The sequence below is a fragment of the Salpingoeca rosetta genome (genome assembly GCF_000188695.1).
Source record: "Salpingoeca rosetta unplaced genomic scaffold supercont1.23, whole genome shotgun sequence".
In the NCBI taxonomy this organism is placed as follows: Eukaryota; class Choanoflagellata; order Craspedida; family Salpingoecidae; genus Salpingoeca; species Salpingoeca rosetta.
The window spans coordinates 558475-573474 of record NW_004754911.1 but is presented as its reverse complement, the minus strand read 5'-3'; the positions used below and the strand labels follow the sequence as shown (position 1 = coordinate 573474).

Here is a 15000-nt window from a genome sequence, read left to right as displayed (position 1 = left end):
TGTCAGTCTATCGATCTATCTGTCTGTCAGTCTATCGATCTATCTGTCTGTCAGTCTATCGATCTATCTGTCTGTCTATCTGTCGATCTGTCTATCTGTCTGTCAGTCTATCGATCTATCTGTCTATCTATTTGTCGAACTGCCTGTCTATCTTCTTGCCGATCCCCACTCATTGTCCACCTGCCACACCCACCCTCCCTTATGTCTCCCCTTTTCTGCTCACTGCTTCCACCTCCCCCCCCCCCTTCTTCTCCACGCGCCCCCTTCCCCGAACTCTCTGTGTCGTGTTGTTCATGCGTCTTTGCAGGTACGATGGTCCTGTTATGGACAGGCACGCCCTCTTGAAGCGCCTCCAATAATAGCTGCCACGCCAGACGTCTCCTTCTTGTTCCTGCTCGCTCTTTACATGCAGCCGTGGTCACGTGTGTTCTTCTTGTCTTCTCAGTTACGCAGGGTTTGAGTGTGCGGTTGTGTTTCAGGGTGCCACAGCTGTGCCGTGCGGCTTCTGTTTTCGTCGACAGTGCGTATGCGTCCACCGTGATGCCTCCATCCCTTGCCCTTTCTTCCAACTTGCTTTAAGTTTGAGTTACATTTGGTTTATTGCCTGGACTGTTGTCCCACCAACAAGAGTTGTGATCATGATTCACAAGCGACAAACCCCAACAAAGAGAAGACAGCCGATCGAGCACCAACGTTCGCAAGTGCCAGCACACACACACACACACACACACACACACACACACACACACACACACACACACACACACACACACACACACACACACACACACACACACACACACACACGCACACACACACACACACACACACGCACACACACACACACACATACAACACACACGCACACACACACCTACGGGTTGACCTCAGTTACCACCCAGTCTCCAACCACAGTCTTCTCCTCACCATCATCACCATCACCGCCACCATCACCACCATCACCATTCTGGGTTGTACGTCGATCGTACAGGCGCCGGCTGTTGCTCTTTAGGCACAGGTGGTCCACATGCTCCACTTGCAGCAGCACAACCGCAAACGTGTCTGGTGGCGGCGACTGCGACGATACGTCCAAGCCCTGGGGCGGCTCGCGCCACCGCGAATCAGGTACTGCTGGATCGCGCGGGGCACCAGGTGCCGGCCAGTGCATCTGCGCGCGCATCGTATCGCTGAGGCCAGCCCACACGCGCGCGCGCAGCGCTTGCACCTGTGAGGGCTGTGAGGGCTGCGGCTTGTCCGGTGACGTGGCGGAGCCGTCGGCAAACACGAGGCGGCCGCGAAACCGAAACTGCTCGCGTGTCAGCGGCTGGTACCACGCCACCTCCGCCCGTGCATCCGCTGCAATCTCCGCTGCCTTGCTCGACCGCGCGTCCGTGATAAACACCAGGTCTGGCGCCGCACTCTCGCGCGCATGACCATCCCGCGCCCCGCTCGCCGGCGCCGTTGAAGATGATGATGGTGTTGATGCCAATGCCAGTGCTTCGTCGTCAAACAGGCCACGGTACACGATGGTGCGCACGCGAGGCCCACCATCGAGGCCTATCGTTGCCAGCTGACAGTATCGGTGTGCTGGCACACTGCCGTTCTTCTTCAATGCCTTGTGCAGGAGTGCAGTCCACGGCGCAGCCACAGCGGCCGCGGCTGTTGTGGCTGTTGTCGTGCGGCCCGCCATGTTGTCTTCGGGTTTGCCGTGGATGAGAGCAAGGTGGTGTGACGGCTGTGCTGATTGTGCTGTCTGCTCGCTTGCTTGGGTGTGTTGCGTGTTGATCGGAGGCGAGTGTTGCTTTCGCGCCGGGGGGGGGGGGGTGGTCGTTTGGTGGAGAGTGTGAGTATGGAACGGGCGCGGGGAGCAAGTGGTTGCTGCCACCGCAAGCTGCTGTCACCGACTGCTAGTGCTAACTGCTGCCGCCACAAACTGACTGCAGTCACCAACTTTCGCCACTGACCCTTCTTCTCACTGTTGCTCTTGTTGTTGTTGTTGTTGCTGCTGCTGCTGCTGCTGGTTCACGGTTGCTTGTGCGCGTTGCAAATCACGTTGCTCTGCCAGCTCCAGCTGCGTCTGCTCCCACTTCTGCTCAGGACATGGCGTGTGGGGCTTGACGTGAGGCGGACAAAAAGAACAAGGCGGTTGCGGCACGCAACATCAAACACACACGTGAGCACAGTGTGCATGCAACCACGCACACACAAACGTACGCACCCAAACAAACATGTACACCCACACATGTGTGTGCGTACCTTGAGGATGGGCGAAAAGGAGTACCAGGCCGTGGCAACACCAAGCACAGTCACAAACGCCAGCTGCGGCAGCGGTGGCAGTCGCATTCTTGTGTGGCAGCAAAGCAGACAAGCAAGTGTTGCAGGTTGGAGCTGTTGCGACTGTCTTGTTGTTGCGGGTATCGATTGTGGAAATTTGGTGCGCGTTGTGCATAATTGTCGCAAGCAGCGCGCTTGCAACACACCTTCTTCCACACGCTCGTCTTCGCATCATGGGTATATGTATTTCATATAAGAGAGAAAGAGAGAAGCACGCATTGCCTCATCGCATGAGACAAAAACAGGCGCGAGCGACAGCCACGGCATGAGTTGGCTATGAAAACCACGCAAGAAGAGAAAGCACAGAAGAACAGACGACGAAAGACAATGCAGATGACTGGAGCAGAACACAACAGGAGCACGCTCTCGCTCTCTCGCTCTCCTTCGACGGGAAAGCAGCACAGCCACGCACCGTGAGATTGTACGCGTGGTTTGAACCGAGTGAGCAAAGAGAGACAAAACAGAATCGTAACAGAAGAGCGCAGGCCACTCTCGCAACAGAAGGGGCCCAAAGCCGCGCCACAATAAGGAGAAGAGAACGACCGCCACACTCACGCGCGCGAACAGAGTTAGCGCATCCAGACAGAGCCGTAGCAGCCGTAGGCCCCGTATCCGGTGCATGGCATGCCCGTGTTGCCGCTGTACATGCGCCACATGTGTCCTTCCACAGAGCGCTGGCCTGAAACACACAACGTGACAACCAACACAGCGTGCACATGGTCACATACAAGGCCACGAACTTTTGTGTCAGAAAGAGACGTTGCCTCGCTCAAATGTGGAAACAACACAGTTCCACGACACAGTTCAACAATCACACACACACGCTCTCACTCACACACACGCTCTCACTCACACACTTACGCTCACGCGCACACACTCGCACAATTACGCTCACGCGCACACACTCACACAATTACGCTCACACTCACACACAAAAAACCACAACCACAACCACAACCACGACCTTACACTGGGTGACGCACCTCCTTTGTTGCAGGAGTACGTGTCGCCAAGGACATAGTGGGAGGAGACGCTGTAGCACTTGCGGTGCATGCCGCTGCACCAGAGCTTGTCGCGAAGGAACGAGTTGTACCGGCGTCGGTTTCCGGGAGAAAGCGGACACGCGTTGAACTGCTGCGTCGTATCCACGCGGTCGCCGCACACGCAGTTGCTCGCCGTGTTCACAGCGCCGTTCCGGAAGCAGAAGCCCATGGACGAGCCCGAGCGAGGGCGCATCGCCTTGGCAATGTCAAAGTCGGGCTTGTGCGAGCACGACTGGTCCAGGAAGTGCGTGCCAGTCTCCGGAACACCGTACACGTCCGTGAGCTGGTAGCCGTCGGCGTTGTTGGCATACCGCATCTGCACATACCCGGCCGAGTGCTTGAAGATGGAACGGATGATGCGGGCTGGCAGGCGCGCGGGCTGGTTCTGGTTCACCGCGAACAGCACGCCAATGTCGCCGCCGGGCACATACGCACCCTCGTCGGCGCCGTCGCCAATGTAGTTGAAAGGGGACGAGGGCGACTGCGACGAGCCCACCATCTCAAACAGCGTCCACCCACCCTCGTCGTAGTCCATCTCGCAGTACACGCCAACGAGCTCATCCTCCGGGTTGATCACGTCAAGGTCAAGCACGTCCCTGTTGACCGAGATCTTGTACTGCCCAGACTCCGCCTCCGGGTTCTGCTCCAAAATCTCCTTGCAGGAGAAGGCGGCCAGGCACTGGCCCTGGCGGCACGACACAAACGTGTCGTCGCGCGTGGCGCAGTCCGTGGTCAGCTCGCACGCGCCCTTGATGCCCACCTGCGCAAACCCTGGCTCGCAGTAGCCGCAGCCAGCCGCGTACCCGCAGTCCACGCCAATCTCGCCCTGGTTCTGAATGCCGTCGCCGCACGCGCCGCGCTTGTACGGGAAGGTGAAGGCGGACGACGCACCATCCGCCCACACGGAGCCTGGTGGGGGCCCTGCCATGGGCCGCTTCGTGCTGTCACCGGGCACGGAGAAGAACACGGTGATGGTCACCTGCACGTCCTCGTCGCTGTCGAAGCTGGCGGCGATGCCCCCCGCGGGGAAGGAGTCGCAGGCGAGCTCCGTGGAGGAGCGGAACGACGCGCGCTCAACCACAAACACGCCGTCGTCGTTGGCCAGCGCCCAGCGGCAGTAGTAGGTGTTGTCAGAGGTGAAACCAAAACCGTGCACAATGGGCACCGCCGTCTTGTCCTCCACCACGCCCTCGCTGTGGTCAATGTGCGTGGCAAACTCAAGGACCTCCAGCACGTTGTTGCCCGGGATGCCGCGGAAGTGGAGCTCGCGCGTGGGCGTGCCCTTCCACATGAGGGCCACGGTGGCGTTTGTGGTCTCCGGCAGGGGAGGCACGAGGCAGTTGGCGTTGATGATGGGGCGGTACGTGGCCGTGCTCGGGTCGTTTGTGAACCGGTCATTGGGCAGGTGGGTGTTGGCGACGCCCTGCGCCTCTGTGAAGTAGACGCTGGTCTCCTTTGCCGTGCCGTCGTCGTCCGTGAATCTGCACACAATCAGGCTGTCGTCCCACGCGTTATCTGCGTCGTGCTGGCGGGTGGAGAAGGGCTCAAAGCCAAAGCCAGACACGCGCAAGGTGGCGCCACCAGAGGGCGACACGATGCGCCGCGAGGCACCCGATGTCGCAGCGCCAACGTGCATGCTCACCCACACGGGCAGGGTGATGGAGGTGTCGAAGTAATCGCTGGACGGGTCAAAGTCCCGTCCATCTCGACCGTCGAGCCCGTTGCGCCCGTCGCGCCCGTCTGCGCCTGGCTCACCGCGTGGGCCAACGTCACCCTGAGGGCCTCGAGGCCCTTCCGGCCCTGTAGAGTGTGTTTTGTGTGTGTGTGTGTGTGTGTGTGTGTGTGTGTGTGTGTGTGTGTGTGTGTGTGTGTGTGTATGTGTGTGTATGTGTGTATGTGTGTATGTGTGTGTATGTGTGTATGTGTGCGTGTGCGTGTGTGTTCGCTCAGTGCAGCAGGTATGCAGACGACAGTAAGTCCACAATCTCAGCGCACGCGCAACAACAACTCCTGCCTTGTGTGCAAGGAACGTACGCACCTGCGGGGCCTTGATCGCCTTTGAAAGCGGAGAAACCGGCAGGAACGCCATTCACGCCAAAGCAAATGCCACCCTGAGCAATGCACCACCGTGCGTGTGAGTGCAATGAAGGACAAGAGGGCGTGTGAGATGAGCACCTCTCGTCTTGTCTACTTTCACATTACACTACTTACACTACCGACATCTCGGTACAACAGTTGCTCTCTGCAAGATGAGCCCGAGACGAGCAGCCACAACAAACACAAACACAAACACAAACACAAACATAAAACACAACAAACACAAAACACAAACACAAACACGCACCGGCGATTCGATGAGGAGATCGCCGTTCTTCGTGGTGATGCTGGGTTCAGTGATGTCGTTGGTTGTGGTGCCTGGTTGCGCAGTGCTGGATGACTGTGCTGACGTGAGGGTGCTCAACACCCCCGTCAGCGCCACCAACGCAACCACCACGACAGCAGCACTCTTCCCCATAACGGCGCTGGGGGTTGTTGTTTGTTGGTCAAGACAGAGCAAGGAGCGGCAAGGAAGACAGCAAAATGCCTCTCTTGCTTGCTTGGCTTGCTTTGTTTTGGTTTTTGTTTGTGCAAGGGGGACAACAAGCGAAAGTTTATGGGAAACATGGCCAGATATCAACTGTGTACATAAAACAAGATGAACGGTCCTTCCACTCTTTCTCCTCATCATCTCCCTCCAAACACACACCCCTCTCCAAACACACACACACACACACACACACACACACACACACACACGCACACACGACCAGCCTATGCATGCGTCTTTCTTCTTCATCGCCTCACTAACAAACAGCAGTAAAACGCAGGTGGAATCTCACAAGCACAACCACGAACAGACAAAGAGCAGACGCTTCTCTCTCCTCTCCTTCTCTCGTCCTCGTTTACCGCAAGGCTACTGGGGAGGAGAGCCATCCGGGTTGTCTGCACTGGCGTAAATGTGCTGCTCTTCCTGCTGCCTCACGGGCGTGGCATAGGTTTCAGAGGTCCCCGTCGGTCGTGGCGCCGCGTATGTGCCATCGTCAGCTTGTGCTTCGTCTTCATCGCCCATCTCCGAGAACGTGTACACGCCTTGCTCGTCTCCAAAATCACCCTCCTCATCATCATCATCACCATCGTCGTCGTCGTCGTCATCAACAAAGGTATCCAGCGTGTCAAATTCCGCCCGTCGGCGTCTGCTACTGCCGCCAACACCACGGTCGTATGTGTGCTCCCGTAGCGACGAGGACGGTACAGTTCCCGTCGATGGTCGACTGCGATCATACATGGGCTCGTGCTGCTGCTGCTGCTGCTGCTGTTGCTGTTGCTGGCGTGCATCAACAGAGCCCGCGCTTTGGCGAGCCGCTGCCATGTTGTAGGTTGGCTCTGATGCGCGGGGCTGCGCCTGTGCATACGACACGTCACCAAACTCACCCGCATCTGATCTGCGCCCGCCAGCGCGCTGTCGTTGCGGCGATGCAGATGTGGGCGTGGCAACGTATGTCGCCGTCTCATCCAGCAGCGATGTTGTGTTGCCAGAGTCGAATTGCGGCCCAGCCTCACTCCGCGACTGGCGGCGGTGGCTGCTGGCCGCGCTGCTGCTGGCGCTTGGGCCTGCGCTGCTGGCACTCGTGCTGCTGCCTGTGGTGCCCGTCCTGGTGGTGGGCAGGCGCACGTCGTGCACGCGCTCGGGCTGCACGGGCACATCGTACATGGTGTCGCGGTTGATGAACACAAACGGATACGAGCCATCCGTGGGCTCCATGTGCAGCGCAGACGCGTAATCTGGCGGGTCGATGTACGGCGGGGCGGGCTTGAACATGCCAAAGCGCGTGGTCGTCGTTGTCGTCGTCGTGATGGTTGTCACCCCTTCGCCCGTGTATGCCTCCATCCCAGCCACGCTCTCATCGGTGCCAGCGCTCGCACCTGAAAGAAAAACAAGGGCAGAACCGCGGAACGAGCGAAGCAAGGGACACAGCAACAGTTAGGCTCAATCACAACAAAATCTGGTCTGCCAAAGTCTGTCCCGAACACACACACACACTCTCTCTCTCTCACGTACACACACACACAAGCACACACACACACACACAAGCACACGCATACAACAAAGCACACGCATACAACAAAGCACACACACACACACACACACACACACACACACAAACACACAACAAAGCACACACACACACACACCACAACAACAACAACATAACTACCCACCACCCTCCAACCTTCCGCCCCAGTCACAACTCACTAAAATCAAAGGCGCGGCCTGCCTCATACGGATATGCGGGTGGTGGACGGTACTGTGGTGCAGCGGCGCCAGACATGTACGTCTCAGACTCCCCACCCTCTCGCGGACCACGATAGGGGGGCGGCTGCATGGACTGCGCCAGGAACTCCTTGTACGTTGGGCTGTCTGGCCCGTGCAACAGCTCCTTGTCCTCGTCTTCAGGCCCTTTGTCATAGAGCCAGGGCGGCGAGATGAGCGTGGTGGGCCCACGGCGTGAAAACTCGTTGTGCGCAAGCTGGCGGTCGGAGGGCAGCACAATTGGCGAGCGCGGGTGGAACGTCTCCTTGTTGACGCCGCGCTTCTCCTTGAGAGCTCGGCGGCGAAGCCGCGTACATGGCCAGGATGCCAAGCATGATCAGCACCGCAGCCGCCACAATGGCAGGCACCACCGTCTTGGTCAGCACCTCCTCCGCCGCGGCTGTCGCCGTCGGCAAACCAACCGCAGGGCACGGCTCCGCGTCAACCTGCACGTCCACCACCGTCAGCGTGGGCGACACCGCGTTGACGACGGCGCGCAACCTAAACTCGTCGCTGTTGATCTCTTGCTCGCGCCGCTCCACGGCCCGGCAGTCGCTGGCGGTGTTGTCGCTGATGGCCACGGCAACACGGCACGTCTCCGGGACGGGCGTGATGCTCACCAGGTTGATGGCGCTCGCTTCCACGGCAAAGAACTGCGCCAGGGCCGTGATCAGGTCCTCCCGCTCCTGCGGGTCCAGCGTGAGCGAGCCGGCCGGGCACGCAGTCGCACGCCCCACGCGGTGCACGTGGGCAGCACCTTCTTCAACGGCACCTGCGCCAGTGACAGCAACAGCACTTGCGCCACTGGCATCGCTGACATCAACATCGGCCTGACGGCGGCGGCGACGGCCGGAGACCTGCGGCTGCGTCGACTCTTCCAGCACCAACGTGACCACCAAGTCGGGCATGAGGCGCACATCACGCGGCACGCCAATGGTGAAGAAGAGCGGTGGGCTGTACTGCCCAGCAGAGTCGCGCGCTTGCAGCAGGAAGCCGTACGCGCCCACGTCCGCGTTTGTGGGCACGCCCGAAAACATGCGCGTCACGGTGTCATACTGCAGCCAGTTTGTCCAGGTGCTGGTCAGCGGCACAAGGACGTACGTGAGAATAAAGCCGTCCTCGGCATCCCAAAACGTGTCTTCGGGCACCGTAAACTCAAACAGGCCTCTGCCGGGTGTTGCAGCCAGGTTGCGGGGCAGCTCGTTGAGGATGAGGGGCGGCTGGTCCACAGGCACGGGCGTTGGTGTCGGTGACGGTGCGGGCGTGGTGGGCGTGGTCGACGCAGCAGGGGTCGACGTTGGAGATGGCGACACAGAAGGTGACGGCGACGCAACCACAGACGCAGAGCTGCTGACGCTGCTGGTGACCACGCTCGTACTGGTGGCCACGGGTGACGTCGTGGACACGCTGACAGACGGCGAGGCAACCAGGGACGGCGACGGAGACGCGGCCACGGTCGAAGTGGACACAAGCGATGGTGCTGCCGTGGTCGGGCTGGGCGCCACCACACTCGTGCTCGCGCTCGTGCTGATGGGAGACGGGCTCGGGGACGAAGACACCACGGGGCTTGGCGATGCAGACGCCGTGACGGTGCTGCTCGCTGCCACGCTGCTGGTAAACAGGCTCGGGGAGGCTGTTGGGGTGGGCTGCACGACCACACTGGGCGATGGGGATGGCGTCACCAGCACCGAGGACACGACAGGCGTGCTGATGCTCGGTGAGGGCGAGGGTGTGAGCACCACGCTGCTGGTGACGGTGGGCGAAATGGGCGACACGCTCGGGCTGGGCGTCGCAATACTGCTGCTTACAGCCACACTCGGTGTCGGGGAGAACAGCGACACGGACGGCGACGGTGTGAACAGCAGCGTACTGGACACGGGGCTTGGGCTCGGCGTGGCCACGAGCGTGCTGCTCACAGCAGTCGCGCTTGGCGACGGCGTGAAGATGGATGGGCTGGGCACAGCTGTCGACGATGACGGCTGCACAACGCTTGTGGTCGGCGTTGGCACCACGGTCGAGATGAAGGAGGGCGCCACGCTGCTGCTGATAGAGGGAGTGGCAGACACGGTGGAGGACACGATCGCCGACGGGCTCGGTGACGGCGTGGGCACCACGGTCGAAGACGATGCAATGGGTGACACACTCGGGGAGGGGGTGACCAGCGATGAGGATGGCAGCACAGTGGACGAGAACACGGGCGAAGACGACACAATGGCGCTCGGCGTTGGGGATGGGGTAGACACCACGAGCGAGCTCACCACAGATGGGGTCGGGGACACAGTCACGGACACGGATGATGATTGTGACGGTGACAGCGCCGGCGTGCTGCTGACAACCTCCGATACAGAGGCAGACACAGAAACGCTGGGCGAAGGCGTGAAGAGCGAAGGGCTCGGCGAGGCCGTGGACACGAGCACAAATGATGATGATGATGATGATGGGGTTGGCGTCGCTACAAGGCTGCTGAAGGACGACGATGCAACAGGCGTGGACACGGCAACGGAGGACGATGTTGGCGTCGGTGTTGGCGTTACCGTGGACGACGACACCACCAACGACGAGGACGGGGTCGGCGTCGCCAGCACAGTGGACGAGGTCACCACGCGTGACACGGCTGGGGTCGATGACAGAACAGGGGTGCTGCTAACAGCTGGTGATGACGCAACCGGTGTTGGTGTAGACGACACGGCAGGGGTCGAAGACACGGCTGGTGTGGAGGACAAGGCAGGGGTGCTGCTGACAGCTGGTGATGACGCAACTGGCGTTGGTGTCGGCGAAGGGGTGAGCACCGGCGAGGAGGACGAGGCAATCACAGATATGGCCGGTGACGACGACGGCGTTGGCAGCACTGTGCTGGAGGAGACGGAGGGCGACGGCAGCAGCGGGAAGTCGCAGAAGATGGGCTCAAAGAAGTTGAGCTGGAACAGCGTCAGGTCCATGTTCAGCAGCTGCGCCGCCGTTTCAAAGGAGAAGATGTTGGCTGTGCGCTGCACAATGTCCAGCAGGGCGTCCGTGTCCAGCTGGCCTGGCGTGGATGGCGGTGGGAACGCAATCGCCTGCAGCACAGACGGTGGCCCGATGCTGCGAAGGAGGCGTGCCTGCTCGCGCACGTCGCTGGGATTCTCCTGTGAATCTCCATCGGACACCACGACCACGCGCAGGGCGCCACCCCTGTAGCCGTTGCCGGCGGTGAGCATCGCCTCGCGCACATAGCGCAGCGTGGACGCGGTGGCCGAGGGGCGACGCGGGACGTACACGAGCGAGCGCAGGGCCGCCAGCACGGTGTCCGTATCGCTGCTGGGCGTGAACGGCACCACCATCTCTGGCGTGCCCTTGAGAAGAACGACGCCAACGCGGATGTTGCTGCGGGCGTACGTGGTCACCGCCGCAGCGACAATGTCAATGGAGCGATTGAAGGTGATGCGCGGCACGCTGCCAGAGCCGTCGATAATGAACACCACGTCCTCGCCATCAAAGGCACAGAAGGGCGGCTCTGGCGACGGCGTGGGGCTCGCTGTGGGCGTCACCGTCGGCGTCGCCGTGGATGACGCGACAGACGTGAAGGCAGACGGCTGAACGGTTGACGAGACCAGCACCGTCGTCGATGGCGCCACCACGGACGTGGTTGGTGTGAACGAGGGCACGATGGTGATGGATGAGGGCCTGGGTGACGGTGTGGGGGACGGCGTGGACGACAGCACCGCCACGGAGGAGGTGGACGACACAGGCAGCGTGACGTTACACACGGTCGGCAGCAGGAAGGCGTCTCGGTATGCCGGAAGGGGCAACGCGAGCAAGTCCTCCAGCGCAAACACATCGCGCGCGAGTGACTGCACGAAGAAGGAGAGGCTGGCCGTGTCGAGTGCCACCTCGCCAGGCGGAGGGAAGGCGACGACCACCGTGCGGGCGCCAATGGCTGCAAGGCGCTCGGCTTCAGCCCGCACCTGCTCGAGCGACTCCTGGGAATCGCCATCCGAGAGAACGACCACCAGGCCGCGCCCTTGGTACGCTGCGCCAAAGAGCGTGTCTGTGACATAGGCGAGGGCGGAGGCCGCGGCAGACGGACGGTTGGAAACGTAGGGCTCGTTGGCAATGGCAGCGAGAATGGCATCCGTGTCCGAGGAAAGCGGGGCAACCGTGCTTGGTGTGCCCTTGAGCAGGGAGACCCCCACACGCGTGGTTGAGCCTGCAACGCCCAGTGGCAGCTCAGACACGAACTGCGAGGCGAAGGCCTTGAGCTCGTCGAAGCGGGCGCGGGGCACGGAACCGGAACCATCAATGACAACCGCGACGTCCAAGTCAAGGAAGTCGCAGTAGGGCGGCGTTGGCGTGGGTGTCGGTGTTGGCGAGGGTGTGGGCAGCGCCAAGGACGACGACGGCGTGATGGTGACCAGGGATGAGGCCGATGGTTGCACCGTCGAGGACAAGATGAGCGGGATGGATGAGGAAGGCAGGAGGGTGGACGAGGGGGGGCTGCTGGTGGAAGGCAGCATACAGAGGAGTGGCCGCACAAAGGAGCCGAACGCGGTGCCGTCCTGCTGCTGCTGCAAGAGCGCTGGGAGCGTGGTGTACGGCGTGCTGGCATCCGAGAGCAGGGCGAGCGCTGTCGTGTTGAACGTGCCACCGGGCCCGCTCAGCCCAATCACTTGCACAAGGTCGCCGGTGCTTCGAATGTCGGACACAAGCGCCAGCAGCTCATCAAACCCGTCCGCAGGGTCGCCGTCCGTGAACACAACAAAGAGGTTGCGTGCAGCAGAGCCAAAGGTGGACGCTGCGAGGTTGAGGGCACCCACGACCGCTGAGCCCTGGTTCCCACCGTACGCAATGGACTGCAGGGTGGCAGCGGCTGTGTCGTAGCTGGAGCCTTGGTCGTACGTCAGCACAACCTCGGGGGAGGACTTGATCTCAGTACCAGCAACCCTAAGAGTTTTATGGTGGTTTGTGCATGGTGGTTGACATGAGTGAGGAAAGGCGTCAAAGCTTTGCGAAAGGACTAGTGGGAGGGGGGTTGGAGGGGAAAAAGTGAAATGCATGCATGCACGCAACTGGAACGTGTGTGGTGGTACGCCCACGCACGCACGCACGCTTGCGGCAGCAAACAAACAAAACAAAAAACAAGCAAGCAAGCAAATACACATGCAAGCAAGCAAATACACAAACAAGCAAAACAAACCAAGCAAATACACAAACAACACAGCCAAGCATGCAAATACACAAACAAGCAAAGCAAAACACATTCACACACACCTGATGCTGCCACCCAAGGGAAGACCTTCAAGGAGGCCGATGGCAGCCTGGATCTGATCGTCAAACTGCGACTGGCCCACGGACCCACTCGCGTCCAACACAAGCACCATGTCGGTGGGAAGAAACGCGCACAGCTGTGGGGAGGGTGTTGGCGTTGGTTGTGGGGTGCTGGCTGCTGGCATCGAGCTTGTTGGCACCACGGTGCTGCTGAGCATAGCGGATGTGCTGAGCGCGGCAGACGACGCCCGCGAGGATGATGGGAGCGGCGCTGGGGACGAGGACGACGGAAGTGGGACCGCTGATGATGACGATGCCTCTGGCTGCGCAGTGCCCATGAAGACAGGCCCAATGAAAGACTCCTCAAACGCGGGCTGATCAGAGGCAAGCTGGCCCTCCAGCGTGGACAGCTCGTAGACGCGAGAAGCGCTGCCGGCAACCACCAGCTGCTCCGCAGCGTGCTCGGGATCGGTCGTGTCGAGTCCGATGCTGTACATGCGGTCAACACCAGAGCGCACAATGTCCGCCTGCTCCTGCACATACTCGTCGGTTTCCTGCGAGTCACCATCCGTGATGACGACGACAACGGCAGGCACATCCGTCCGCCGCCCGTTGGCCTGATGACGATCGTAATGGTGATGGCGGTGATGATAGTGTTGGTGATTGAAACATGGGGGTGTTCAGTCGTGACATGGCAACTTGGCAAGGTGTGTGGGAGGGGGTGAACGCGACTTGCAAGCATCACGTAGGCGCCTCCACACCGCATGACACACGAAAGAAACTCATCACCGCAGAACCACGCATGCTCGCTGAACGTGCAAGCAAGCCAAGTACCCTCCCTGCCCAAACCACTGAGCAACATCGCGGCCCCCCCCCCCTTCCCGGCCAAATCTCTTCCTGTCTCTTTCTTCGACTGTACCTGAAGCAGCATGGACGTGTGCACCTGGTTGAGAGCCTCGCCCGTGGCAGACGGGTTAAAGTTCTCGTACGTGTACGCGTTGACTGCGGCAACGACAGCGCCGGGGGAGGTGGCGCCGTTCAGGTCAATCAGCGTCTGCGCGTTGCCCAACAGCACACACACGCCGACCCTGACAGCACACAGGCAAACAGAGGACCCGGTGTGAAGAAGGCAGTGTGTGAGCGGAAATTGACACGAAAGAATGGACCTCACATGTGCTACTTGCGGATGCTGCTCGGCCAACACACTCTCTCACACGCACAATCTTCTCTCATACGCACACGCACACGCACACACACACACGCACACACACACATGCACACGCAAACACACACATGCACACCCGCGCACAAGCGCACATGCACACACGCACACACAGACTCAATGTCGCCGCGTACCGAATGTCATCGAGAGAGACGGGAATCAGGCTGACAACGGAGGTGAGGAAGTCCACCTGGCGATCCCAGTTGGGCTGCGTGACACTGCCCGAACCATCCAGGATGAAAATTGCGTCGAGCGGGTGGAACATGGACGCGTTGAGTGGCTCCAACGGCAACGTGGTCGTCACCACAGTTGTGGTTGTGGTGGTTGTAGTGGTCGTGGTCGTGGTCGTTGTGGTTGTCGTCGTTGTTGGCGGTGGGTTGAACACGGGCTGCAAAACCTGTTGGTTAAACGTGTCGGAGCCGTTGTTGTATGCCTCCTCCGCCGCATCCAGGTCAAAGATGCTGTTTGGGGACTGCGAGAGAATGCCAAGCTCCGTCAGCTCATCATCGGTGCTTGCACCCACACCGACGGCAACCAGCAGTGCGCCGGTGTTCTCCAGGCGCGTTGCCTCGTCCTGGATCTCTTGGTCCGGCTGCGTCGAGCCTCCGTCCGTGATGGTGATGACCACGGACTGCGAGTTGAGCCGGTGGCCTGCAGCGGGCATTTGTGTGTATTATGGTGTGCGTGTGTGTGCGTGTGTGTGTGTGTGTTATTGTGTGTGTGTGTGTTATTGTGTGTGTGTGTTATTGTGTGTGTGCGTGTGTGTGTGTGTGTGTGTGTGCGTGTGTGTGTGTGTGTGTGTGTGC

At 60.3% G+C, this 15000-nt stretch overlaps 4 protein-coding genes across 4 annotated transcripts in view; 1 reads left to right on the top strand and 3 right to left on the bottom strand.

Moving 5' to 3' along the window:
• Positions 1-663, top strand: part of PTSG_08398 (sterol desaturase) — a 2131-nt gene extending 1468 nt beyond the window's left edge. The window contains exon 3 of the mRNA XM_004990591.1: positions 308-663. Within this exon, the coding sequence (XP_004990648.1) occupies positions 308-359 (52 nt within the window). The 3' untranslated portion in view covers positions 360-663. The remainder of the gene's footprint in view (positions 1-307) is intronic.
• Positions 664-874: 211 nt separating this feature from the next.
• On the bottom strand, positions 875-2343 carry PTSG_08397 (uncharacterized protein; the record flags this gene model as incomplete). Its single annotated transcript, XM_004990590.1, has 3 exons — positions 875-1760; positions 1977-2089; positions 2257-2343. The coding sequence occupies 3 exons, from the start codon at positions 2341-2343 to the stop codon at positions 875-877; spliced, it is 1086 nt and encodes a 361-aa protein (XP_004990647.1).
• A 158-nt stretch (positions 2344-2501) lies between these two features.
• Positions 2502-5550, bottom strand: PTSG_08396 (uncharacterized protein). The gene is made up of 3 exons (XM_004990589.1): positions 5416-5550; positions 3318-5177; positions 2502-3013 (listed from the first exon to the last, which is right to left on the bottom strand). The coding sequence occupies exons 2-3, from the start codon at positions 5011-5013 to the stop codon at positions 2904-2906; spliced, it is 1806 nt and encodes a 601-aa protein (XP_004990646.1). The 5' UTR covers positions 5014-5177; positions 5416-5550; the 3' UTR covers positions 2502-2903.
• A 442-nt stretch (positions 5551-5992) lies between these two features.
• PTSG_08395 (uncharacterized protein) lies at positions 5993-14858 on the bottom strand (the record flags this gene model as incomplete). The annotated part of the gene is made up of 5 exons (XM_004990588.1): positions 5993-7340; positions 7672-12648; positions 12976-13589; positions 13892-14060; positions 14329-14858. The coding sequence occupies 4 exons, from the start codon at positions 14856-14858 to the stop codon at positions 7881-7883; spliced, it is 6081 nt and encodes a 2026-aa protein (XP_004990645.1). The 3' UTR covers positions 5993-7340; positions 7672-7880.
• Between the last annotated feature and the right edge of the window lie 142 nt (positions 14859-15000).

Excerpts from the sequence above, each read along its gene's own strand:
- PTSG_08396 (XM_004990589.1), bottom strand. The coding sequence starts at position 5,013 with ATGCACGTTGGCGCTGCGACATCGGGTGCCTCGCGGCGCATCGTGTCG. Across the intron at positions 3,014-3,317 it reads GTACTCCTGCAACAAAGGAG|GCCAGCGCTCTGTGGAAGGA; the intron begins GTGCGTCACCCA and ends TGTGTGTTTCAG.